The 27,749-nt window shown below is 36.6% G+C and overlaps 1 protein-coding gene across 1 annotated transcript in view; it reads right to left on the minus strand.

Annotated features, from left to right (window-relative positions):
• Positions 1–24,851, minus strand: part of LOC124082147 (zinc finger protein 69 homolog B) — a 94,584-nt gene extending 69,733 nt beyond the window's left edge. The window contains exons 1-5 of the mRNA XM_058573992.1: positions 24,713–24,851; positions 22,910–22,990; positions 18,377–18,526; positions 11,760–11,886; positions 7,380–7,499 (exon numbers count right to left, since the gene is read on the minus strand). Coding sequence (XP_058429975.1) covers positions 7,380–7,499; positions 11,760–11,886; positions 18,377–18,526; positions 22,910–22,990; positions 24,713–24,766 — 532 coding nt within the window. The 5' untranslated portion in view covers positions 24,767–24,851. The remainder of the gene's footprint in view (positions 1–7,379; positions 7,500–11,759; positions 11,887–18,376; positions 18,527–22,909; positions 22,991–24,712) is intronic.
• Positions 24,852–27,749: the final 2,898 nt, after the last annotated feature.

Genomic DNA, 27,749 nt, shown 5'->3' on the forward strand with positions numbered 1-27,749 from the left:
GGAGAGGTGGAGAATTGCAGACACACACCTTTGTTGTAATGTGGACTTGCTGTGTAACTAGGTGCTGTTGAATCCAATCTCTTTGTCTAAATTGCCCTGATTTTTAATAAAGAGAAAAATAATTTTATCTCAAGTTGTGAGGATTAGGCCACAATACACTGAACAATTGGGTTCCAACCAGTTACAGAAGGTTCTCTGTTGAGGTGAGCATGGTGGCACCTGCCTGTAATCTCAGCAGCTTGGAAGACTGAGGAAGGAGGATCATGAGTTCAGAGCCGGCCTCAGTGAAAGAGATTTACTAAGCAGCTCAGTGAGATCCTTTCGCTACATAAAATAGGGCTAGGGATGTGGCTCAGGGGTTGAATGTCCCCGAGTTCAATCTTCTTCATCGTCCCCCCCCCACCCCAGAAAAAAAGAAGAATGTCTGGGGAGTAAATCTCAGGATTTGCATTTATAAAAGCTTTCATGAAGGTTCTAAAGTGTAGAACTAGTGTAGAATAAGTGTTATGGGCCAAGCTCTGGAGTGGATGTGCATACATTTGAATCCAGGCTTTTATATATATTTATATATATTATAGATTTGATGTTGATCTATTGATGTAATATTCCCGACACAAGGTATGTATGTGCTTTAGTTAAAGTCTGAAATAGTAGATATATATTTTAAATAATCTGCAGAAACATATTGAAAAATAACTGTCATAAGAAAATCATGCATGTGAAGCTAGATCATTTCATGACTCTTTAGAACATGTAGATCTATAAGGCATGATAGTAAGAGAAACAATGAAAGTGAAACATTCATGAACTTGGGATGCCATTTAAAAATCTGAGGTGAATGTTGGTCTTGAATCTGACTTCCATAACAAGACTCCTACAGCACAAGAATTAAAAATCAAGAATCAATAAGTGTGGGGCTTGGGATGTGGCTCAAGCGGTAGCGCGCTCGCCTGGCATGCATGCGGCCCGGGTTCGATCCTCAGCACCACATACAAACAAAGATTTTGTGTCCGCCAAAAACTAAAAAATAAATATTAAAAAAATTCTCTCTCTCTCACTCTCTCTTTTAAAAAAAAAAAGAATCAATAAGTGGGATAGATTCAACCTAAAAAGCTGCTTCTCAGCAAAAGAAACAATAATGTGAAGAGAGAACCTACAGATTTTATACAAATCTTTACCACACATACCTCAGATAAAGCACTAATCTCTAGGGTATATAAAGAACTCAAAACTTAACACAACAACAACAAAAACCCGATTAACAAATGGGCTAAGTAACTGAACAGACACTTCACAGAAGAAATATAATTCATTAACAAATATATGAAAAAACATTCCATCCATCTAGCAATTAGGAAGATGTAAATCAAAATTACTTTAAGATTTTATCTCACTTCAGGCAGAATGGCAATCATCAATAATACAGGCAACAATAAATGTTGGTGAGGATGTGGGGGAAAAAAACACTCACACATTGCTCATGAGACTGACTGCAAATTTGTGTAACCACCATGGAAAGCAGTATTGAGACTCCTTGCAAAACCAGAATGGAACCACCATTTGACCCAGCTATCCCTCTCCTCGGACTATACCCAAAGAACTTAAAAACAGAATACTACAGAGACACAGCCACACCAAGGTTTACAACAGCACAATTCACAACAGCTAAACCATAGAACCAACCTAGGTGTCCTTCAACAGATGAATGGATAAATAAAATGTAATTGTATATATATTCCCCCACCAATCGAATATTACTTAAATTTAAAGATGAATGAAACTATGGCATTTGGAGGTAAATGGATGGAGCTGTAGAATATCATGCTAAGTAAAATAAGCCAACACACACACTCACAAAGGCCAAATGTTTTCTCTCATAAAGTGTATGATAATTCACAATAGGGGGTGGGGAAGAATAGTTACTTTAGACTAAATAGAGAGGAGTGCAGGGAAGGGAAGGGATAGGGGATAGGAAGGATAGTAGAATGAAACAGACATTACATATAATATATAATATATATGGATGCTAAACCACTCAACAAGGGAGGGGGAGAGAATAGAAATTCAGTGGATTAGACAAAGTTGGAATGAAGTGAAGAAAAGGGAAATAGGAATAGAAATGACATTAGAATGAATTAGACACAACTTCTCTGTATTTATATATAAATACACCACCAGTGAAGGTCCACACCATGTACACCTCAAGAATGGAATGCTAACTAAAATAAGTTTTACTCCATGAATAATGTCAAAATTTGCTCTACTGTCATGTATACCTAAAAAGAGTAAGAAATTTTAAAAATGATAAGGGAAAATTTGTATACAGAGAAGGATTGTGAGTTAAAAACTCTTCAATAAATGCTAGTGTCATTAAGGTTAAATAAAAGTATAAAAGAGTACCCTGAGCCCATACAAAATAACAAACATTGGTAAATAGAGTTGCCCAAGTCAGTCTGTGCAACTCTCTATTATCAAAAAAATTTTGGTTTGCAACTCTTTTCTATGTTTTACAAAGCAGCACAAGAGAAATACTAACAAGCTGAGCAGAGAGGAAATATTACTTAGCAGTGTTATGAATACTATTAATAGTGCCGTGTGCACTCAAAGAAAGCATTCTCAATTTCCTCCCCCATGCAACAAAAAATCATGCAGTTGAAAGATACTATAGTTACCGATTAGATAACACATACATGTGATTGTTACATTAAGTATGTGGGCAGCTGCTCAACTTGGCAGGTCAGATCCAATAGATAAGAAAGACAATCTCTTCACACAAGACAGTGTTTCTTTGAGTAATATTATGAAAGCAAGAAAGAAAGCAAAAGAAACAGACAGAGGCAACTGTATTGCCAGACTGGGACTCCCAAGTACATAGGTTCAGTGTTCCAGTTTTCCTAAACAGGTTTTAGGAAGTGCTGGGCAGAGCATCCTCTCCACAGGTGAGAGTCTGAAGTCTTGTTCTAACTTCTGTTTAAAGTGGAACTGAATAAATACAAGTCAGAATGAAGCTTTCTTTGTTCTAACAGCTTGCATGACCTAGTGATCCCATGAAAAACACTACATCCTTCCAAGAACAGGTGAGATCCCAGAAGGAGGGACTGATAGCCTTGAGATGACTAAGTAAATTGGGGTTCCAATGAGTGAGCCACCGAGCCAGATGCAATGAGAAATCAGCATTCATTAGCTGTTTCATCAAGGATATGCAGACATCATGAAGGCACAAGGAAAGGGAAGATCTTCAGTATTTTCCTTAGACCTCTAGTACTGAATCTTCCCTCTGGACCTTATAGTTAAAACTCTCATATGTAAACTGAAGCCAGTTTTCTGTGTAAAACAACATGGAGTAAAAGAACCATGAAACCTATAGATTTACCCTTTGGAATAAAACATATTGTGAATATTATTCTCCTAGAATTTATCATTATATTTCAATATTTATTTTCCCTAATAATGTTAAATGAAATGTTTGTGGGTGGTGTTTTGTTGAACCTAAGGGCTCACATATGAAGAGAATATTGTGTTTTTACTTTTTGAACAGGACTTGTAGATTAGGGTCTAGAGGTTTATTTCAATCAAAATTGTGTTTCTCTCTCTGTGGTGTCATGGGCTCTTGGAGCTTTAAGATCTGAGGAGGGACAGGGTTAGTTTCTAGTATCTTATAATTACTGGGTTGCAGAGGGGTCTGGGAGACCAGGATAATACTATCTATCATATAATCCAATAAGTATAGCAAATATTATATTGTAAGTTATTAAATAGAATGAAAAAGTTCTAGAAAATCAAAATATAGAATGAAATAAAAATGTGGGGGCATAAATGCTCCTATAGTGTGTCTTTTTCTTTTACAGTCATCATTTTACATGTATCTGGTTACACTTTTCTAGTGGGTATCCAAGACTAAACAGATGGTCCTATATTGGTAGGTTTTTCCTACAATTGAGGTCATTCTAGTCTCCTCAGTGATGAACGTCATGGAATTCATGAGGAACTGCATGGTTTCTTCAGTCCAAGGGTCAGGATGGGCCTGTAGACCACGTGGTTTCCTCAGGAAACATTGAGAATATTTCCCCATTCAGCAACCCTCTTTTTACCTGAATATGCAAATTGGCTCCTAGTCTCTTGGGTCTTTCTCCTCTCCCTGACTGGGAGCTTGTGCAACTCTCCAGAGTTGTAGATCCCTTAGGGAGTACTGCAACTTTGTAAGGTGAAATGTTAAAGTTGTCATTCAAACTAGGGATACCTGGGCATTATTTTAGTATCCCTAGGTCCTTCCTATAACTGTTGGAATTTTTCCATAATTTCAAAGGTAATTTACATAAATAATATTCCCCAAATAAAACTTGATTAAACATGAAATAATTAATGGAGATGTTATAGCATTTTTTACCCAATAGAATATTTTACTATTGCATCGCTCCATTAGCAAAGTGAATAGTGGGAAGTATGTGACCTAATAACATCATTAAATGCATGACATGGTTAACATTAAAAATTCACAATTTTTATTTAGTAACAAATTACATATGTAATGCAAATATAAGTAAAAATGCTCTATACAACAGGCATGGTGGTCCATGCCAGTGACCCTTGAGGAACTACAGAAGGCGTTTTTCAAGTTCAAAGCCAGGCTCCATAACTTACTGAGGCCCTAACCAACTTAGCAGACCATATCTCTAAATAAAAATGATGAAAAAAAATCTGGGGATGCAGTTTACTGATTAAGTGCCCCTAAGTTCAAAACTAAAAATTAAACATTTAAAGCTTCATATAATCTTAAGACATTTCTGAAATAATCAACTATGAGAATTATGTTTTCTCCAATTGTGAGAAATGAGAATATTTAGTAATTGTTGATTTATAGTAAAATTATATCCATTTAGGGATGCACTATTCTATATTTGTATTTCATTATTTCTACAATATCAGCTAAAGTTGTTAAGAAAATTTTCAGCAAATATCAAAAGCAATTACCCATTTTCTACATTTAAATGATTTTTTCCCTCCTAGGTCCCAAATACTTCAAGAGATGGGCTATACATAAGACACTTACAGTTGTTGTATTTGTCAAGGTGTTTTGTAAATATTTTGCTGTTATCTAAGGTACATACTTTGGACAAATGCTACTCCACATTTGCTACAGGTATGGGATCAGAAATTGAAAAATGTCTGAAATTTTTCCACATGTCCTCTCACTCGTATGAATTCTGAGGTCCTGAGTAGGGTGTGAATAACTGTTGGAGACTCTGACACCTATTTTACACTTGTATAATTTCTGTGCTATCATATCTCTGGTGTTAAATAGTGTTGAACTACTGTGAAATAAGGGTTGATTCATCCTTAAAGACACTGTTTCAATGTTTTCACTTGTAAAAGTTCTCTCCAGAATAAAATCTATAATGTTTAGTAAGATGTGATCTTCAATTTTAAAAGCTTTGCCATTCTTCACATTTATAAGACTTCTCTCTAGTATGGGTTCTCTGGTGTCAAGTAAGTGATGATTGTTGATTAAAATCTTTGCCACATTCTCTACATTTGTAGGGCTTCTATCCAGTATGAATCCTGTTGTGGCGATCAAGCTGTGTGTTTATTGTAAAACTCTTGCCACACACTTAACATTTGTAGGGCTTCTCTCCAGTATGAATCCTGTTGTGGCAATCAAGATGTGTGTTTGTAGTAGTAAAACTTTTGCCACACACTTTACAGTTGTAGGGCTTCTCTCCAGTGTGAATTCTCTGGTGCCGAGTAAGTGATGGTTTTTGATGAAAACTTTTGCTACATATGTTACAGTTGTAGGGCTTCTCTCCAGTGTGGAGTCGCTGGTGCTGAGTAAGTGATGATTTTTGATTAAAACTCTTGCCACATTCTCTACATTTGTAGGGCTTCTCTCCAGTATGAATCCTGTTGTGGCGATGAAGATGTGACTTTCTTTTAAAAGCTTTGTCACATCCTTTACAGTTGTAGGGCTTTTCTCCAGTATGAATCCTGTTGTGGCCATCAAGATGTGACTTTCTTCTAAAAGCTTTGCCACATACATTACAGGTGTAGGGCTTCTCTCCAGTGTGGATTCGCTGGTGCTCAGTAAATGATGATTTATGATTAAAAATCTTGCCACACACTTTACATGTGTAGAGCTTCTTTCCAGTATGAATTCTCTGGTGATTTTTAAGGCTTGGATTTTTTAAGGCTTCACAAACTTGTTTACATATGTGGGGCATCTCTAGAGGGTGTGTGCACTGGTGACAAATAAGATTGGAGCTTTTATTAGAAGTTTTGTCACATTCTTTGCATTTGCATGGCGTATCTCCTGTATGAACACTGTGATGTTGAGTAAAGTTCTTGAGTATGTTGCATTCTTCACATTGGTAGGTCTTCTCTGCAGAATAAATTTTTTGATGTTGAGTAAGAGTTGAAAAATTTTTTAAGGGTTTGCAACACTTTTTACATTTACAGGCCTTTTCTTCAGCAAAAATGCTCTGATGCTTAAGAAATTGTAACCTTTCACTAAAAGTTTTTCTGCATTCTTTAAATTTAGTTTATCACTGTCATCGTATCTACTGTGTTTAGAATTTGTTGAGCAAGCCAATGCTTTGATATATTCTTTAAACTTATAAGGCTCCCTTTCTCCATAAATTCTCTTGTATTGAGCAAGCTCTTCTCTGTTATTAAGAGCCCTTTCACATACTTTACACTTGCAAGTTTTGCCTTGACTATGAATATTTGGATGAGTAATAGTTTTTGAGAACTGAAGCAAGACTTTCCCACATTTTTCATCATGGTAATTTTCCTTTAGAAAATGACTAGGAGTTTCTCTATATTCATAATTTTTATCACCAATGTAAATATACTGGTAATTACTCAGGGTACATACATGGCTAATGGTGTTACTTATAGCACTTTCCAGAAATCTGTATCATAATTGTCATTGAGCAATAGTGGGGAAGTAGAATCCTTTCTACAATTCTTAACATTGTCCATTTGTGTGCAAGGAGAAATTACTGTTTTGCTGCAGAAAAAATGGACATTTTGTAAAGAAACTCTCAAAAGTATCACTTTTAGAAATGTGTCTTTCAGTTTCAAGTATCTTTTCTGTGCAAAAATTTGACTGGAAGTTTAACTCAGTGCTACATTTATAATTGGCTAAGTTAAAAACTTATGCATGGACCAGATTTCTTTTCAAATTTTCCACATTTCCTTTTGTAAAATGGCTGTGGATATATTCTTAAAGCCATACACAGCTCCTCAAAAGTAAGTGGAATAGATTGATTTTTTTTCAGATATTAATTTTTTCTGGTGTCTTGTGACCATAATTTTTTTATCATAAATAGGGACTACTAATTGGTTTTGTCCATTATAATACAATTTTTGAACTTTACTCTCACCTATATTTTCCCATTGTTTTCTTAGTGGTAAATAATCTAGGGCCGACTTTCCATATCTTCCCTCTCCTTCTTTTATTCTTTGCTCTGGTGAAATTTCTTGAGGACGATGAGAAGTCATGGCTGAAATAAATAAAAATAACAATCATGTTTACTTGCTGTACTGGGCTGATTATATTTTGCAAACATAGGAATTTACAGCAATAAAGGAACATCAGGATGGGAGTGAATTATTAAATCCAAGTCCATCATTACTGCAGAAATATATAAATCAAATAAAAATGTACAAAGAAAATTACTTTGAAAACTTTCCAAATCATCTTAGTGTTCATAGTATCCAAGATGAGTACCTTACTATGGAGAGTTATATTGTAGAAGAAGACAAATTGTGTTATAAGCCTTTCCTCCTTCACAATATATTTCTTCTGTTTCATTAAAAAAAAAAAATAAGAAACATGTGAATATTTGGGGATTGTTCAAAAAGGGGTTCCTGCTTACCAACAGAAAAAAAATGGCAAAATCAACTGTAAGAAAAAGTTATGAATTACTCAAGGGGAATATTAAATAATCATTTAAAAGAAGTTTAATGAACTAAACCAACACACAATAACCAACACACAGAATAAAATTTGGTAAAGAATTGTTAATAAGCAGAAAATGTGTGTTTAAAGACTTTGTTTAGAAAATGTCTGAAAGAGTCAGAGGTGGTTTTACATAGCAACATAGGAGGCTGAGCCAGAAGAGCCAGAAGATCAAAATTTCAAGGCAGTCAAAGTAAAAAATGCAAAGTGGTAAAGTGCCCTTAAGTTCTCTTTCCAGTACTAATAAAAACATCTAATAAAATAGGAAAAATAAAACATCCAAGCAGCTCAATTATCTCCAAGTTGTAAAGACTCAAAGCAGGTTTTTAATCCAAGTTTTAAAACTCAGAATATTGAGAGCATCCAAGAGAAAAAAAATGGGTCACCTAGAAATGTGTAACTATATAATTGTGAAATCCTTAGTCAAAACTTCACAACACAGAAAGGAATTCGGGGCTATTTTCAAGGGATGAAAGAATAAAATTATCAATGAAGACATTATATTCACAACCGCTATCTTTCAAAAGAGAAGGAAAATAAAGACTTTAAAGATATAAAATTGAACAGACTATTCATCAACATTAGATCTGTTCTCCACAAAGTACTAAAGGTAATCCTTCATACTAAAATGTAAGTGTGCACAGCAACACAAGTCATATGAAATTCTAAACATTTCTTGGCACAAACAACTCTATTTTATTGTAATGATGGGTCACAAAACAAGTAATTTTGCAATAGAATTTGAAAGACAAAAGCATAAAAACAAAACTGTTAATAGACATATATACCTGTAACAATAATATAGTTTTGAAAAGCCACAAATATATTAATTTTTAATAAAGTGAAGTAAAGTTGATACTCATACAAAGTATAAGTAGGAGATTCTTCATTTTTAGATTTTTGTTGTTGTTGTTGGCAAATGCAAGATTACAAAATCTGATCAAAACAAACCTTGGCTATCTGAATTAATCTAAAAATTACAACTGAAGGTAGTCCACAGGATACTCTAAGTCTAAGGACACACACATACTGAAAGAAAAACAATATAAGAATGACACATACAAAAGTGACTGAACAAAAACTGGGCTGTCTAAATGATAGTACACAAAACATATTTCAAGACAGTTACAGGACATAGAAGACATTTTAAATTTTAAAAAACCTTTGAAAAGAGGCAAAAATTGAGAGAAGGAACCTTTTCCTAGGATTAAGAGTAAATACATTGGCAATGTACATCCTACTTCCCAAACACACAAAGAAAACATTGAGAGAGTTGAATGAAAACAAAGAATCACTGTCATCCTAGGAGACATCAATCCCCACTTACTGAAAAGGGAAATACAGTGAAGCAAAATGGTAATTGCAAAGTATAAGACTTTGAAAATATTTTGAAAAATATTGTAGACTAATAGAATCCCTGTTCTTAATTGCAAGTGGGATATTATGTTGGATAGACCAATTTTATGTATTAATACAAAGGTAAATAAATATTTAAGTGATAGTTATTTTATAACCAACATGGAATAAAAATTTGAAGTGAAAAGTGATAAGGATGTTCAAAAATCCCTAAATATGTGTCAGTTGATTGAACACTCTTGGGCATGCTGTTGTCCAAGAATTGAACGATAAAATTAAAAGATGCTTACACTACTTAAAGTTAACCACAGGCTCCAGGTAATATTTGTCAAACTCCCGTTGTTAATTTTTTTTTTTTTTTTTTTGCAGAGAAATCTATCATTTAAATTGTATGAATATCCCACAAAATACAAATATAATTGGAAGAATATTTCCCTGCTAAAAAATATACTAAAAGTTACAGAATTCAATTGTAAATGCAGGCATGGTGTTAGGTACATGGAGTTCTGAGTGAGTGTGGTAATAAGCCCTCACATCAATAGCAAATTAAAAACATTGCACACCAGTGTTGTTACCCTATTATACAACAGAGCCATCATGGGGGATGCAAACCAAATATTCCTTGAAAAGAATGGATGAGACAATTTGGAATATAGAAACTATAGAACTTTGAAGTCAAAGATTTATTCTAATTATATATTTTACAAAATGTATGTATGCTAGGTTAACTGAAATATGTCACAGAAAAAATATCGCAGAATTCTATGAATATGACATCTCTAAACTAAAAAAAAAAGCTTTCTGAACAAAAGAGAATGGTTTTGTGATGGGGAGACAGAAATGAGCCCTTGCTTCTTAGGAATTGATATTTTTTTGAGATGTAAAGTTTTTAGATTTACATTGCGTAACAATTTGAATTCATGTTACTGAACTGTATATTTAAAATTTTGGAGACAGTAACTTTTATTTTGTGGTTTTGATTACAATAAAAATTAAAAGATAAAGAGATTTGCAACATTTCTCAAGCTACATTTAAAATAATGTGGTTTTCATCCTATAAATAAGAACAAACTCATCAATATACAAATGATGGGCATGCATGTAATCTCAGCTACTAGGAAGTCTGAGGCAGGAGAATTGCAATTTCAAGACATCCTCAATAATGCAGTGAGAACCTCTCTCCAACTATGAATGAAAAGGAGCTTGGGGTGTAGTTCAGCATTAGAGTATCACTGCCATCAATCCCCATTACACTTACATATAGACAACTTCAATTTCTACGTACATGGGCAGAATGAAAACTCAATCAAGATAAAATACAAAAGTCATAGACAAAAGGGGCTTAATATTTATACAAGCAAAAGAACATATAACATTATTGGCAATATCAACCAGGGTCATGCATATCGTAATTTGTGAAGCAATTAACTGATATGAGGAAACCCAGTCTGTAACACAGAACCTACTGGACACAACGAAAAAATAAAGAAAAAAATTAACCATCCAAATTGTAAATATCCACAGATGTATTATTTTACAAATCCTCTTATTCAACTACAACTTACAGCATCTCTCAAAAGAACAGTCTTTGCTATCTTGACATTCATTCCACGGCAGATAATTTCACAGAAAATCCATTACACATATTCAGAAAGAACTCTGATAAGGAAATTTTCGTGAAAAAAAAAATGTACAAATAAGATCAGAGAAACTGACTTATGATAGTAATGTATTACAATGGTTTGACTTAGAGGTCTCCAGAAATGTGCAAAAATTTCCTGTAAATAATGGAAGAGAGGCTGGAGTTGTAGACTAGTGGTAGAGCACTTGCCTAGCACATATAAGGCCCTGGGTTCAATCCTCAGCACCACATATGAATAAATGGGAAATTCATTAACAACTAAAAAATATTTTAAAAAATTATGGAAGAGCTGTCAGATAATATTGACACAAGGCAAGGGGAGTGTTTTGTTGTTAATTTGCATGTATGGAGACAATATTGGAGGAAAAGCCGGAGACTAGATAATTTTGAAGCACAAAACACAGGACAGGTTCTTCTATGATAACAAAAGAAAGAAATCAAAGCTTCTCAAAAATCTTTTCTTCTGGATAACTTCTCAATCAACCTTTTTGAATTTAGGCTTCCTCCTCTACCTCAACTATGTCCTCAAAGCTATATGTGGGTCACAGGATTTGACATCACTGCATTCCTCTAAGTCAACCATATGTCAAGTGAAGGATGTATATCATGCCAACAAAGGTAAACATTAAGGATGAAAAAAAACATCATTAACATTTTCTTGTCAGCACCAAGAACTACCACATCTTTTTTATTGAAAGCATGAATCTGAATCTCATTCTTATGGTGAAGTTCCCAAAAGATATACTTCAAGGGAAGAAAATTAAATAATGATAAATAGGAATTTTGAAGGAAAGTTATGCTCACCCACAAAGACCAGGTTGCTGTAGGTCTCCAACATCACTTCTCTATATAAATTCTGCTGAGCAGGATCCAGGCATTCCCATTCCTCCTCAGAGAAATCAATGGCCACATCCCCGAATGTCAATGGCTCCTGAAATAAAAATTGTTACATCAATAGAACTTGGACCAAACCATTATTCAGTTTTTAATTTGAAATAAGAGTTAGTAGAATTGACTGTCATGTAGGAGAGTGACTTTAATTATGTAATAAGATACTTTCCATTATCTAATTAAGAGAAAAATACATAAGTCCAAAAACAGTATATATACTCCATATCAGAGTGAAGTGAAGGATATATACCATAATCCAAGCACTGAATAAAAGTCCAACTCCTAACTCTTCTGCCATCAGTGAATGTGAAATTTGGCGGACATTCCAGATGCAAATCAGACTTGTCAAAGATATTCTCATAAGGTGATTGTGCCCAAGGGAGACAAAAAGAGTGGTAAAAAAGCTTTTGAAAACAGTCTGGTTGCTATTCTCTCTGCTTTGTATCCATGAGATAGATTGAGCTCCCCAATACAATTAGTTTCAAGTATGATCCATGACACATTCCCAATGTGTAAAATATTCATAAAATATTAATGTTTAGAGACATGTAAAGTGACACTTCCACCTCGTGAAAAGACAAACTTGAAATATTTCAAGTTCTATAAGCAGTTCAATGAGTGAATCAATTTGGTACAAAAGAATGAACAATGGGTTATAGAAGACTTCAAGGAGGAGATTAAAAAATTCTTAGAGGTAAACAAGAACATAGACACAACATATCAAAATCTCTTGGACACTATGAAAGCAGTACTAAGAGGAAACTTCATTGCATGGAGTTCATTCCTTAAAAGAAGAAAAAGTCAATAATTGATCTCATACTTCATCTCAAAGCCCTAGAAGAACAAATCAACAGCAAAAGCAGTAGAAGGCAAGAAATAATTAAAATTAGAACTGAAATTGAACTAAAAGAAACAATTAAACCTTGAAAAAAAGTTGGTTCTCTGACAGAACCTTAGCTATGCTAATGAAGAAAAGGAGAGAGAAAATTCAAATTACCAGCATACATGATGAAAAAGGCAATATCACAACAGACACTACAGAAATAGAGAGGATAATTAGAAATTATCTTGAAAATGTATACCCCAATAAAATAGAAGACATTGAAGGCATCAACAAATTTCTTAAGTCATATGATATTCCCAGATTGAATCAGGAAACATACACAATTTAAACAGACTAATATTAAATGATGAAATAGAAGATGCCGTCAGAAGCTCACCAACCAAGGAAAGCCCAGGACCAGATGGATACACAGCCAAGTTCAATAAGACCTTTAAAGAAGAACTACAAGAACACCAATGCTCTTCAATTTATTTAAGGAAATAGAGAAAGAAGCAGCACTTCCAAACTCCTTCTAATGAGGCCAATAACACCCTGATCCCAAAACCAGGCAGGGACAAAGGAAAGAAAGAAAACTTCAGGCCAATATCTCTAATGAACATTGATGCAAAAATTCTGAATAAAAATCTGGCAAATTGAATACAAAAACATATTAAAAAGGTCGTACACCAAGATCAAGTGGGGTTTGTCCCAGGGATACAGGGTTGGTTCAACATATGGAAATCAATAAAGGTAATTCATCACATCAATAGACTTAAAAATAAGAATCATATGATCATCTCAAGAGACACAGAAAAACCATTTGACAAAATACAGCACCCTTTCATGTTCAAAACATTAGAAAAACTAGAGATAACAGGAACATATCTCAACATCATGAAGGCTATCTACACTAAGCCTCAGGCCAACATCATTCAAATGAGAAAAATTAAAGGCATTCCCTCTAAAAACTGGAACAAGACAGGTATGCCCTCTTTCACCATTTCTATTCAACATACTTCTTGAAACAGCGGCCAGAGCAAGTAGACAAAAGAAGTTAAAGGAGTAACTACAGGAAAAGAACTTAAATTAGCACTATTTGCTGACAATACGATTCTATACCTAGAAGACCCCAAAAGCACCACCAGAAAACTTCTAGAACTAGAAAATGAATTCAGCAAGGCAGCAGGATATAAAATCAACACCCATTAAACAAAGGCATTTCTGTATATCAGTTACAAAGCCTCGAGAAGGAAATGAGAAAAACTACCCCATTTACAGTAACTTCAAAACAAAAAAAAATTAGATACTTGGGAATCAACAAAAGAAGTGAAAGATCTATACAATGAAACCTACAGAACCCTAAAAAAAGAAATCAAAGACAATCTTAGAAGATGGAAAGATCTACCTTACTCTTGCATAGGCAATATTAATATTATCAAAATGACCACATTACCAAAAGCACTATACAGATTTAATGCAATTCTGATCAAAATCCCAATGACATTTCTCATAGAAAAAGTAAAAGCAATCATGACAATCATCTGGAAAAATAAGAGACCCAGAATAGCTAAAGCAATTCTAAGCAGGAAGAGTGAAGCAGGTAGTATCACTATACCAGACCTTAAACTACAGAGAAATAGAAACAAAAACAGCATGGTATTGGCACCAAAACAGGCTGGTAGATTGACCAATGATACAGAATAGAGGACACAGAGACTAACCCACAAAATCACAATTATCTTATATGAGACAAAGGTGCCAAGAACATGCATTGGAGAAAAGATAGCCTCTTCAACAAATGATGCTGGGAAAACTGGAAATTCATTTGCAAAAAAAAAAAAAAAATGAAATTAAACCCCTATCTCTCACCATGCACAAAACTCAACTCAAAGTGGATCAAGGACCTAGGATTTAAACCAGAGACTCTGCATCTAATAGAAGAAAAAGTAGGCCCTAATCTTCATCATGTGGGGCTATGCCCCAACTTCCTTAATAAGATGCCTATAGCACAAGAATTAAAACCAAGAATCAATAAATGGGATGGATTCAAACTAAAAAGTTTCTTCTCAGCAAGAAAAAGAAAAAAAATCTGAGGTGAACAGAGAGCCTACATTCTGGGAGAAAATTTTTATCCCTCATACATCAGATAGAGAACTAATGTCAAGGGTATATAAATAACACAGAATGCTAAGCAACAACAACAACAACAAAAAAAAAAACCAGATAATCCAGTCAAGAAATGGGCCAAAGACCTGAACAGACACTTCTCAGAAAAGGACATAGAATCAATCAACAAATATATGGAAAAATGTTCATCATCTCTTGCAATTAGAGAAATGCAAACCAAAACCACTCTAAGATATCATCTCATTCCAATCATAATGGCAGCTATTTTGAAGACCAACAACAAGTGTTGCTGAGGATGTGGGGGAAAAGGTACACTCATACACTTCTGGTGCGATTGCAAGTTGGTGCAGCCAATATGGAAAGCAGTATTGGAAATCTGGAAATGAAACCACCATTTGACCGAGCTATTCCTCTTCTCGGACTATTCTCAAAGGACTCGAAAACAGCATACTACAGGGACACAGCCACGTCAATGTTTATAGCAGCACAATTCAGAATAGCAAACTGTGGAGCCAACCCAGATGCCCTTTGGTGGATGAATGGATAAAAAATATGTGGCATATATACACAATGGAATTTTACTCAGCAATAACAAAATCATGGCAATTGCATGTAAATGGATGGTATTGGAGAAGTGAAGTTAGTCAATCCCAAAAAACAAATGCTGAATGGTTTTTCTTATATAAGGAAGCTGAATATAGTGGGGTAGGGAGGGGGAGCATGGGAGGAATAGATGAATTCTACATCTATTAGAGGGGTGGAAGGGGAGGGGAAGTAGGTAGGGGATTAGCAGTGATAGTTGAATGTGATGACATCACTATCCAAAGTACATGTATGAAGACACAAATTGGTCCCAACATCCCTTATATACAACCAGAGATATGAAAAATTGTGCTGTATACATGTAATAAGAATTGTAATGCATTCCACTGTCATTGTTTTAAATCAAAAAATAAAAATAAAAAACACACTTCAGCCTGTGTGAGGATCAAGGACAAATCCTTTCAACCACTCAACAAGACATTGAACTGCATTGTTTTTTTAGTTCTCAGCTGCAGGAAGAGCAGGAATATATGTGAATTTCAATACCTGATACCCAGTGGGATATATTTGGGTGAAATACAAGAGACAGAACATCGATGGTAGGTAAGGTGCAGAAAATCTGGGAGGCAGAAAAAAGTTATCATGAAAGCAATAGACATTCTCAAGCTCAGCAGATAGTACCTGTGATGACAAAAGTCAATCCCAGCCTAATTCTTGCCTACATTAACACAGACCCTCACTTCATGCATAAGGAATACTGGTCATCAGCAATTTAAGAGGTATTTAACCAAATTTAATATCCTACACGATGTATTTTTGCAATGCACATTTTCAATAAAAGTCACACAATTTTTACTTCAATATTGAGTTATTTAATTTTTTTTGCATTTGTTATAATTTTAGAGTCAGCTGGGTAATTTTTACAAAATGACTTTTGGATTTTGGCCTCATTATATTGAATCTGCAGACCCACTGTGGAATATTGTGGTTTTAACAAAATCAAACTTTTGATCATTGAATATTAACTGTTTTCCCAATTTGTTTCCATTTTTTTTTTTTTTGCATTTTACTTTCCCCTTTATTTTTACTTTGCAGTGAACAGTTCTTTTGTTATTACTTTCATTTTAAATTATTTTTCCTATATTTGTGAATGGATTTATGCCTCAATTTTAACACTGCCCATTGCTAGTGTGTATAAATTACATGACTTAATGTTGACCATTTAACCCATAACATTATTGAACTAATTTAGGTCTTATGTTTCATTAGTGCATGGAAATTGCTTAAAAATATTATAGAAATAAGAATATCATCTGCATATGCTATTTGACTTTTGATGTATAAAATGCTATTCAGTATTCTTAGAACAATATTTAGATGTCAGGAAACCATACATTTTTTTTTCCTTTTTCTAAAACTAAATTGTCAAACACTTAGGTTCTCACCATTAAATATGAAAACAGTTCACAGCTGCCCTTTAGTGGATTGACAAAGAATTGTCCTCTAGTCTTAATTGGCCATAGGTTTTACAATAAATTACATAAGTATGTAATCTGCCAAAAGCTTTTCTCTATCAAAAAGATTTTTGGAAACTTACATATTGTCCCTCTTGGTCATGAAGTCCAATCTTTATTTTTGTTGTTATTCTCAGTTTTCTAGGGGTTTGAATATCTGGTCAACATCTATAGGAAGATGGTCTGCAATTTCCATTCTTTTGTTGTGTTATTTGGTATTTCTGGCCTTACAGAAAGAATTAGTCCATTTTTTTCTTCTATTTTTAGATGAAATCATGAATTATTCTTACTGATCTCTTATTACATGATTGCCAGAAATCGCCTGTGAAGGCACCTTTTTTTAAAAAAATGTGATTACTGTTTGGTTTTTTTTGGTGGGTTGATTTTTGGAGCTGGATTTTTGCCAGGTTGGCCTCACATTCCTTAGCCCAAATCCTCCTCCCACTGTAGCCTCACAGGTTGCCAGGACTAGTGGCGTATGCTACCATGATCAGCTTTTCAGATGCTCATAAAAATATTTGCAATTAAGTTAAATGTTAATTTGTAGGTCTACTTTATATTTCTTCACATCTGGGTCTGCTAAAGTATTCTATTGATTCCTGAAGTAATTTTCAAAGTTGATGATTATCTTGCAATTTATCCATATGTTGTTGTTTTCCAGGCTTCAGACTTTCTTGGCAATTATGATGAGAAAGCACAATGTGGGGAAATGAGAACCTGGCATTTTGTGAATTGAACAATGTCTCAGGATGCCCTGTGCAGGACAGAGAGTGTGCACACATAATCCTGTGAGATAAATGAAGCAGAGAAGCTAAAGTAAATTATAATTTTAGTTAGCCTAATTAATATTCTTGAGTAGGTTTTATATGTCTTGAAACACTTGTTTAATTTTTAGGGCAGAATCTAAGTATTTTACCATATTTAAATTAGGTAATTAAGGTTTGTTGTTTTTTTTATTTTTGGTGAGCTGTATAAATTTCATATATTTTGGATGCTGAGCTTTTATCAGACATATGGCTAGCAACGATTTTCTTTTACCCACAGTCTACTTTTACATTTCATTGATTGATTCCTTTGCTGCACAGAAGCATTTTTAGCTTTATATAGTCTCACCTATCTATTTTTCCTTGCACATTCTCAAGAGGTTCTATTTAAAACCATTGCCAACGTGAATGAAAAAAATTCTTCTCATTTTCTTCTAGAATTTTTATGATTTCAGGTTATATCACAATGAACTATAACCACATGCTTGTGGGCTATTCTCAAAATGTTGGTAGGTAACACATACTGCAGAAGATATGCAGAAAAGGAAACACTTTGACATCCTTGCCAGAAATATAAATTTGAATAGATATTTAAAAAACTATAAGGGTTATTTTTCAAAAAATTAAAACTAGAGATGCCATACGACCCAGACATTTTGTTGAGAATATGCCTGTATTTTTCAAGGTTCTTCAGAAAATGAGAATAAAATACATAAAAATGGATGTGTGTATAGAAGGGAGCTTATTATATTTACTCACATAATCATGGGAGGAATAGTCACCAAATGTTTGCCTGCAGGATGGCAACACTGGGAAACTGGTAACAGCTTGGTCCAAGATGCTGGAAGCTTCATAATGTGAGGAATCAAATGAAGCAGCTGTGGTCCAGGACAGAGGATTTAAAAGACCCTGGTAGATGAAAAAACAAATAACCCAATCAAGAAATGGGCCAAGGACCTGAAAAGACACTTCTCAGAAGATATACAATCAGTAAATATATGGAAAAATGCTCATCATCTCGAGCAATCAGAGAAACACAAATAAGAAGTACTTTAAGATATTATCTCACTCCAGTCAGAATGGCAGCTATCATGAAGACATACAATAAGTGTTGGCGAGGATGTGGGGAAAAGGTACACTCATACACTCCTGGTGGAATGCAAATTGGTGCAGCCAATATGGAAAGCAGTATGGAGATTCCTTGGAAATCTGGGAATGGAACCACCATTTGACCCAGCTATCCCACTCCTCAGTCTATACCCAAAGGACTTAAAAACAGCATACTTCAGGGACACAGCCACATCAATGTTTATAGCAGCACAATTCACAATAGCTAAACTGTGGAGCCAACCTAGATGTCCTTCAATAAATGAATGGATAAAAAAATGTGGCATTTGTACACAATGGAATATTACTCAGCAATAAAAGAGAATAAAATCATGGCATCTGCAGGTAAAAGGATGGCATTGGAGAAGATAATGCTAAGTGAAGTTAGCCAATCCCAAAGAAACAGATGCCAAATATTTTCTCTGATATAAGGAAACTGACTATACTGGGGTAGGGAGGGGGAGCATGGGAGGAATAGATAAATTCTATTTAGGGCAGAGGGGTGGGAAGGGAGAGGGCAGGGATTAGCAAGGATGGTGGAATGTGATGGACATCATTATCTATCTTACATGTATGAAGACATGAATTGGTGTCAACCTACTTTACAGAGATATGAAAAATTGTGCTGTACATGTGTAGTAAGAATTGTAATACATTCCGCTGCCGTATATTTTTTATAAATTGAATTTTTTTTAATTTTTGAAATGAAAAGTTGGCTCTTTGAAAAAAATAAATATACTTGATAAACCCTTATCCATGCTAATGTAGAGAAAAACTCAAATTACTAAAATCCATGATGAGAAAGGAAATATCACCATGAACACTAGAGAAATACAGAAGATAATTAGAAATTATTTTGAAAATTTGTACTCCAATAAAACAGAAAATACTGAAGACATCAATAAATGTCTACAATCATATAATTTAACCAAACGGAGTGAGGATGATATACACAAGTTAAACAGAACATTTTCAAGCAATGAAATAGAAGACACCATCAAAAGCCTACCAATAGGGAAAAAAAAAATGCCCAGGACTCAATGGATACAAGACCGTTAAAGAAGAACTAACACCAATACTCATGAAATTATTTCATAAAATAGAAAATGAGGGAGCACTTCAAAACTCATTCTATGAGGCCAAAATCACCTTATTCTAAAATCAGACAAAGACACATCAAAGAAAGAAGACTTCAGACCAATATCTCTAAAAAACAGATGCAAAAATTCAGAATAAAATTCTGGCAAATCAAATACAAAAACATATCAAAAAGATTGTGAACCATGATCAAGTGGGATTCATCCCCAGGATGCAAGGTTGGTTCAACATATGGAAATCAATAAAATGAATAAAAATCATATGATCATCTCAATAGATGCAGAAAAGCATTTGACAAAATACAGCACCCCTTCATGTTTAAAACACTAGAAAAACTAGGGATAACAGGAACTTACCTCAACATTGTAAAGGCTATCTATGCTAAGCCCCAAGCCAACATCATTCTAAATGGAGAAAAACTGAAGGCATTCCCTCTAAAATCTGAATAAGACAGGGATGCCCTCTCTCTCACCACTTCTAGTAAACATAGTTCTTGAAACACTGGCCAGAGCAATTCGATGAATGAAATTACAGGAATAAGTAGAGGAAAAGAAGAACTTAAACTAGGACTATTTGCTGATGATATGATTCTGTACCTACAAGACCCAAAAAACTCCATGAGAAAACTTCTAGAACTAGAATTCAGCAAAGTACCAGGATATAAAATCAACACCCATAAATCAAAGGCATTTCTGTATATCAGTGACAAATCCTCTGAGAAGTAGATGAGGAAATCTACCCCATTCATAATATCCTCAAGGAAAAGATACCTGGGAATCAACAAAAGAGGTAAAGGATCCATACAATGAAAACTATGGAACACTAAAGAGAAATCAAAGACCTTAGAAGATAGAAAGATCTACCTTACTCTTGCATAGGCAGAACTAATACTATCAATATGACCTTACTACCAAAAGCAGTATACAGATTTAATGCAATTCTGATCAAAATCCCAATGACATTCCTCATGGAAATAGAAAAAGCAATCATGAAATTCATCTGGAAAAATAAGAGACCCAGAAGAGCCAAAGCAATCCTTAGCAGGAATAGTGAAGCAGGTGGTATCTTTATACCAGATCTTAAACTATACCACGGAGCAATAGAAACAAAAACAACATGGTATTGGCACCAAAACAGGCTGGTAGACCAATGGTACAGAACAGAGGACACAGAGACCAACCGACAAAATTACAACTATCTTATATTAGACAAAGGTGCCAAAAACATGCACTGGAGAAAGGATAGCATCTTCAACAAATGGTGCTGGGAGAACTGGAAATCCATATGCAACAAAATGAAAATGAACCCCTATCTCTCACCATGCACAAAAGTTAACTCAAAATGGATCAAGGACCTAGGAATTAAGGCAGAGACTCTGCATCTTACAGAAGCAAAAGTAGGCCCTAATCTTCATCATGTGGGATTAGGCCACAACTTCCTTAATAAGACTTGTATAGCACAAGAATTAAAACCAAGAATCAATAAATGGGATGGATTCAAACTAAAAAGTTTTTTATCAAAAAAGAAAAAAAAAAAAAAAGAGAGCCTACATCCAGGAGCAAATCTTGACCCCTCCCACATCAGATAGAGTGCCACAGTCTGGATGGGCACAAAATAACCGAGCCACCACAAAGCCTTGTAGATTCAAACAGCAACTCTTTATTCCCGAACTCTCACCGCAGTCTACACGCACGTTCTGGGAACACACTGCCTCTACCCGCTCCGAGCACCAATTCTCTCAGAACCCCGGGAGAACTCAACAGGAACTCCAAAGAGCAGGTGCCTGAGGCAGCAGGATATGCCCTAAACCGCCCTATTCCCAGCAGGATCCACCCTAAACCCAGAGCCACCCTAATCCCTGAGCAGGGTCACCGTTCAACCCAAAAATGCCATGCGTCATTCCTACTTGGCTATGGCTCTCAGCAATAGAGCACTAATCTCTAGGGTCTATAAAGAACTCAAATATCTTAACACCAAAAAAAAAAAAAAAAAAAAAAAAATGGACCAAGGACCTGAACAGACACTTCTCAGAAGAGTATATACAATCAACAAATATATTAAAAAATGCTCATCCTCTCTAGCAATCAGAGAAATGCAAATAAAAACTAAGATATCATCTCACTCCAGTCAGAATGGCAGCTATTATGAAGACAAACAACAATATGTGTTGGCGAGGATGTGGGAAAAAGGTACACTCATACATTGCTTGTGGGATTGCAAATTGGTGCAGCCAATATGGAAAGCACTATGGAGATTTCTTGGAAATCTGGCAATGGAACCACCATTTGACCCAGCTATTCCTCTTCTCGGAATTTACCCAAAGGACTTAAAAACAACACACTACAGGGACACAGCCACATCAATGTTTATAGCAGCACAATTCATAGTAGCTAAACTGTGGAGCCAACCTAGATTCCCTTCAGTGGACGAATGCATAAAAACAAATTTGTCATTTATACACAATGGAATATTACTCAGCACTAAAAGAGAATAAAAACATGGCAATTGCCAGTAAATGGATGAAGTTGGAAAATATTATGCTAAGTGAAGTTAGCCAATCCCAAAAAAACAAATGCCAAATATTTTCTCTGATATATGGGGGTGACTCACAGTGGGGTAGGGAGGAAGAGCATAGGAGGATTAGAATAATTCTACATAGGGCAGAGGGGTGGGAGGGAAATGGAGGGGGAAGGAGATTAGCAAGGATGGTGGAAGGTGATGGTTATCATTATACAATGATATGATCAACATCATTATTCAAAATACATGCATAAAGACTTGAATTGGGTGTCAACATACCTTACATACAAAGAGAGGTGAAAAATTGTGTTATACATGTGTATTAAGAATTGTAATGCAGAAGAAATGAGTACATGTATAATGGCATAAGATGACGACGTGAATATACTTTATATACAGAGATATGAAAAATTGTGCTCTATGTGTGTAATAAGGATCATAATGCAGTCCATTGTTATCATGTATTTAAAAAATAATAAAAACAATATATAAAATTAAATCAAGACCTAAAAAACATCCTAAAAAAAGAAAGAAATTGTGAGATAGGATGCATGTGGTGCTACATACCTGATATATCCAGTGATCTGGAGGCTGAGGCAGGGGGATCACAATTGTGAAGCTGATCCCAGCAACTGAGTGAAACCCTGCCTAAATTAAAAAAAAAAAAAAAAAATATATATATATATATATATATATATATATATATATATATATAGAATAGTAATTTTAAAAAATTAAATTAAGAAATAAATTAAAATATAAATTTTTAAGTAAAAATTTAAAAAGGGCTGAGGATATAGTTCAGTAGTAGGACACCCTGGAAATTCCATCCAGAAATAACCATTTCTGGCAATCAGCCACATTTTTTTTTTTTGCCATATTGCATACAGTTTGACAAATACTATGAAACACATATCAGTTTTATATCGATGTCATATAAATATCACATTTCGCATATCACCATATTTTTAAAAGGACACCTGCAGAATTTGAAAAAATGCAAATACAGATCAGCACGTAAGAGACTGAATGATAAAATTCCTCCTTATAAAGATGGCCACTTCCCTCAGGTTCATCTAGGATAACACCCCATCAAAATTTCACCATGATTTCCTTTTCATTGAAGAAGGGACCAGAGCAAACAGTTTGAAAAGTCTCCTGGAAAGTTAAATTGAATGAAATTAGCCAAGAATTCTGAACTCTAAGAGCAAAATCAGGAGCTAACATTACCAGGCACTAATGCATGTTATAAAATTATCATATTGCAGTAATTTGAGGACCAAAAAAATTCAAAATGCAGAAATTTCATAGATGACTCCATATGTATGTAAATGTCAATTTTATTATGAAGTGCAATGAAAAGGCCTAGATAAATGCAACCATCTCCTGGAGAGGATTTGATGTGAGTGAATAAGACAACCCAGCATGAAGGGAGGTGTGGGAACTGGAGGCGCAGAGTACTGGTAGGGCTTCGGTGGAGGACATGCGTGGTACTGGATTATACTCCAGCACCCTGAAGAAGCACATGTTGAGCAGGATTATGTTTCAAAATTATACCGGAATAGGAGGCTCCTGGTATAACTGTTACAATTATCATCAAGGAATCATGACGTCAACAGAGTCCACCCACGAACCCACGTGGATGTAAAAACCATACACTTAATTGTAATGGAAAAATCATTATCAATCAAACCCTAACCAGGCCACCCTCAGCATCTTAGCTAGACCTGCGCTCAGAATAAAAACTAAAAACTACCAGGGTCAGAGCTTAGTGGTAAAGCACCCTTCTGTTAACTACCAAAACAAAAAACAAACTAGACAAAACTAGCTCAGGAATAAGCGGGTCCCTGTACACCGCAGCTCCCCTCCTGCAGGAAAACGGGGTTTGGAGGATTTTGCATTTTATTTAGAGGCAGGGTCTCATCTAGCTGAGTCTCTAAGTGCCTCGCCAAGTTGCCAAGGCTGGCCTCTCCCCCCGTTCCCCAGCCTCTGGGATGACAGGTGTGTGCCATCGCTGGTCTAGGAGATTGGATTCTTCTAGTGGTCCCACCTGTCAATCACCTCAGCCTGGGAAGAGGCCAGGCAGCCGCGCTCACCTGCCACATAAGACTTGAGCAGGGGCTAAGGCTGCCCCCAAGGTATGGGGAGGCCGCGAGGGGTCTCCACCACTGTCACGCTCCCCACCCGGCTGGCCAGGGGGACTGAAGGGCACTGTCCCCAAGGGGCTCAGGCCTGCGGCCGCAGAGAGCGCCCGGAGTCGGAGTGGGCCAGCTCGGACTCCCGCCACTGCAGGTCCCGCGGGACGTCCTCCCTGTCCGGCCTACCTCCAGAGCCTCCCTGTCCAGGCACCAGGTGCCACTGCACACTCACCATTTCCTGGTTCCCAGCAGCCAAGCCTGCCCAGAGGAGCTTAGGCCCCTGCATGGCAGGGCCACCCGGCGTCCTGGGCAGGAGCGAAGCTTGGAGTCCAACTGCAGTAATCTGAGGGGAACCGCGGACCGCAGAGAAATAAACCTCTTCCGGAGCGCGGAAGCCCGCCCCCTTGCTCGCCGACTGCCCTCAGTATTGGACAGCGCTCAGGATTGGACAGCGCTCAGCACCGGGGCTTCTGATTGGACAGGGCGTCAGTCAGTCTCCGCTCTCCCCAGCCTGAGCCCAGCCAGCCTTCTTTTTGAGTGACAGGGGGGTGATATCCGCTCCAGGCAAGAAGGAGGCCAGAATGGCAGGGTCGGGCTGCAGCTTTTTTCTTTTCCTTTTGAAGTCTGGGCATTGGGTTAGGGTTAGGGTACCAGAATTCTAAGTTCTGTTCAGTTTTGATGTTAGGAAATTGAAGTCATTTCTTGAAAGTTTCACCACACAAAGCGTCTTTGAGCTTCCGACTTGTCTCTAACAATCTGTGCAAAATTCTCCAAGCAGAACTGGCCTTTCGCGCCTTGGGAACTGTCCAGTGCGTCAAGGCCCGCGCTGGTAGAGGCTCATGGGGCGCCTGACTGGCGCCCTGGAGGAGGCTGCATCCGGTTGGCAGCATGAAAGCTGATGTTCCTCCAGCTGAGTTGAATCTATATCTCAGCCCACGTTGAGGCTGGAGGCAGAGTAAGGAGATCAGCACATAAGAGACCTGGAGAGCTCAGACCTGGGTAAACCCCAGCTGCACTGGGCTCCCTAGCTCTTTGGCCACTGAGGGTTGAATTCAGAGGACTCGACCTCTGAGCCCCTTCCCCAGCCCTAGTTTGAATTTTATTTATAGACAGGGTATCACTGAGTTGCTTAGCACTTTGCTTTTGCTGAGGCTGCCTTTGAATTCACCATCCTCCTGCCTCAGCCTCCCCAGCCGCTGCAATGACAGGCGTGTGCCACTTTTTTTTCTTTCTTTCTTTTTGAGAGAAATACCTGCAGTGGCCACAGGATAACAGCCTGGCACAGATCAAGGCCACCCTGGGTGCTCTTCCTGGTTCCTGCCAGTTCCCTGGATCCCAGGCAATGGGATCCTGCCTCCTCCTAAAATCAGAGACACCCTGCCCAGGTGTGTATCCTTAGTATCAGCTGAATACTCTGCACTTGACAAGACAGAAGATGCAAACAAAGTCAATGTATTTCCAGAGAGAACTCTGAGTCTTGTCCCCCCAATTCAGTGGTGAAAAAAGTCACATAATACAGAGAAGACTTCTTGTTAAGAGGGGCTCAAGGGTCTCTCTCTTTAAGGAAAAACAATTTGCATTTGATTGGGAGTCCAGGAAAGACAATTCCTGGTTTTCCTAATATGGTAAATAACTCCATAGACTTGAATGCACCCTGCTCATCTCTGCCTTAGTTAACCATGGAGGTCTCAAGATTACCTGCCCCCTGGGACCCCTGCACCTGCAGATGAATGGGGGGGTCCTATCTTCTCCAAGCAGCACCCTGAACCTCCACCTTCCCACAGGCTCCAACACCTTTGGTAGCATCCAATGGGGGAGTGGTTTAGAAAATTCTGGAATGTACCTAAAGACATTTCCTCATCCAGCTATGATGCTATCAATTTGGTCCCATGGTCCTTTTAGTACTTTTAACTTTTTCTGTTTTATTGGTTCGTCTTAGTTATACATGACCATAGAATCCATTTTGATAAAATTATCCAAATATAAAATATACCTTATTCTCCTTAGCACCCCATTCATGTGGGTGGGCAAGATGGGTGGATTCACTTAGGTATTTTCATATATTTGAATAGGAACATTATGGTCGATTCATGCTATGGTATTCTCTGTTCTTATCTCCTCTCCCTTCCTGTTGTTCCCCTTTGTCTAATCTACTGAAATTCTCTTCCTACCCCCCACATTCCTTGTGATGTATATAACACATGTCAGGGAAAACATGTGACCTTTGGTTTGGGGGGATTGCCTTATTTTACTTTAGCATGAGAAGCTCCAGATCCATTCATTTACTGGCCAATGATATGAAGTCATCCTTTTTTAAACCTGAGTAATATTCCAGCTTCTATACATACCACAATTTCTTTATCTATTCATCTGTTGATGGGCATTTAGGGTGGCTCCATAGCTTAGCTATTGTGAGTTGTGCTATCATAAACATTGATGTGGCTGTGTCCCTGTAGTATGCTGATTTTATCCTCTGTATTTATGCTGAAGATTGGGATAACTGATTCAGAGGGTGGTTCCAGTCCTAATTTCTTGAGGAATCTCCATCCTGCATTCCAGAGAGGTTACACCAATGTGCAGTTTATCCAACAAAGTGTGGGCATTCTCTGTTCCTGACATCCTCACCAATTTACTGTTACTGTGTTACTGTATTCTTGATAATTGCCATTCTTACTGGAGTGAAAGAGAATCTCAGTGCAATTTTAATTTGCATTTCCCTAATTGCTAGAATATGTTGCCTTTTCAGTATTTTTTAAAAATATTTTTTTCTAGTTGGAGTTGCACCCAATACCTTTATTCTATCCATTTATTTTTCTGTGGTGCTGAGGATGGAACCCAGTGCCTCGCACGTGCTAGGCGAGAGCTCTATGGCTGAGCCCCAGCCCCAGCCCCCATTTTCACTATATTTTACTTTTGCTTCTCAGTAATAGCAGCCCAGGTATTTGGGGGACCAGTTTTGCTGCATTTGTGAAATGGGGACATTTCTCTTCAAGGAAGATGGAGAAGATGAAGGCACATGCCCAGAATTCCAGGGATGAGCAGTACACGGTTGACTTGCCCATGATGAAGAGAAGATGTATGTGGGTGAGAAGAGGGAAAGAGCCGGGGACACCTTGGGGCCAGAACCCTACATTCCCCCAAGAGGGAAATTATTAATTATTCTTGCTGTTAGGTTTCTTAACCAAAATGAGAAATTTTCCTAAGCTACCAGTGCCACTAGATATAGGTCTGTGGATGGAGCTCAGATTTGTCTTGAGAGGCAAGCAAAT

Source organism: Marmota monax, unplaced genomic scaffold, assembly GCF_021218885.2.
Source record: "Marmota monax isolate L192 unplaced genomic scaffold, Marmota_monax_Labrador192_F-V1.1 WCK01_AAM20220418_F8-fsc00044, whole genome shotgun sequence".
Lineage (NCBI taxonomy): Eukaryota > Metazoa > Chordata > Mammalia > Rodentia > Sciuridae > Marmota > Marmota monax.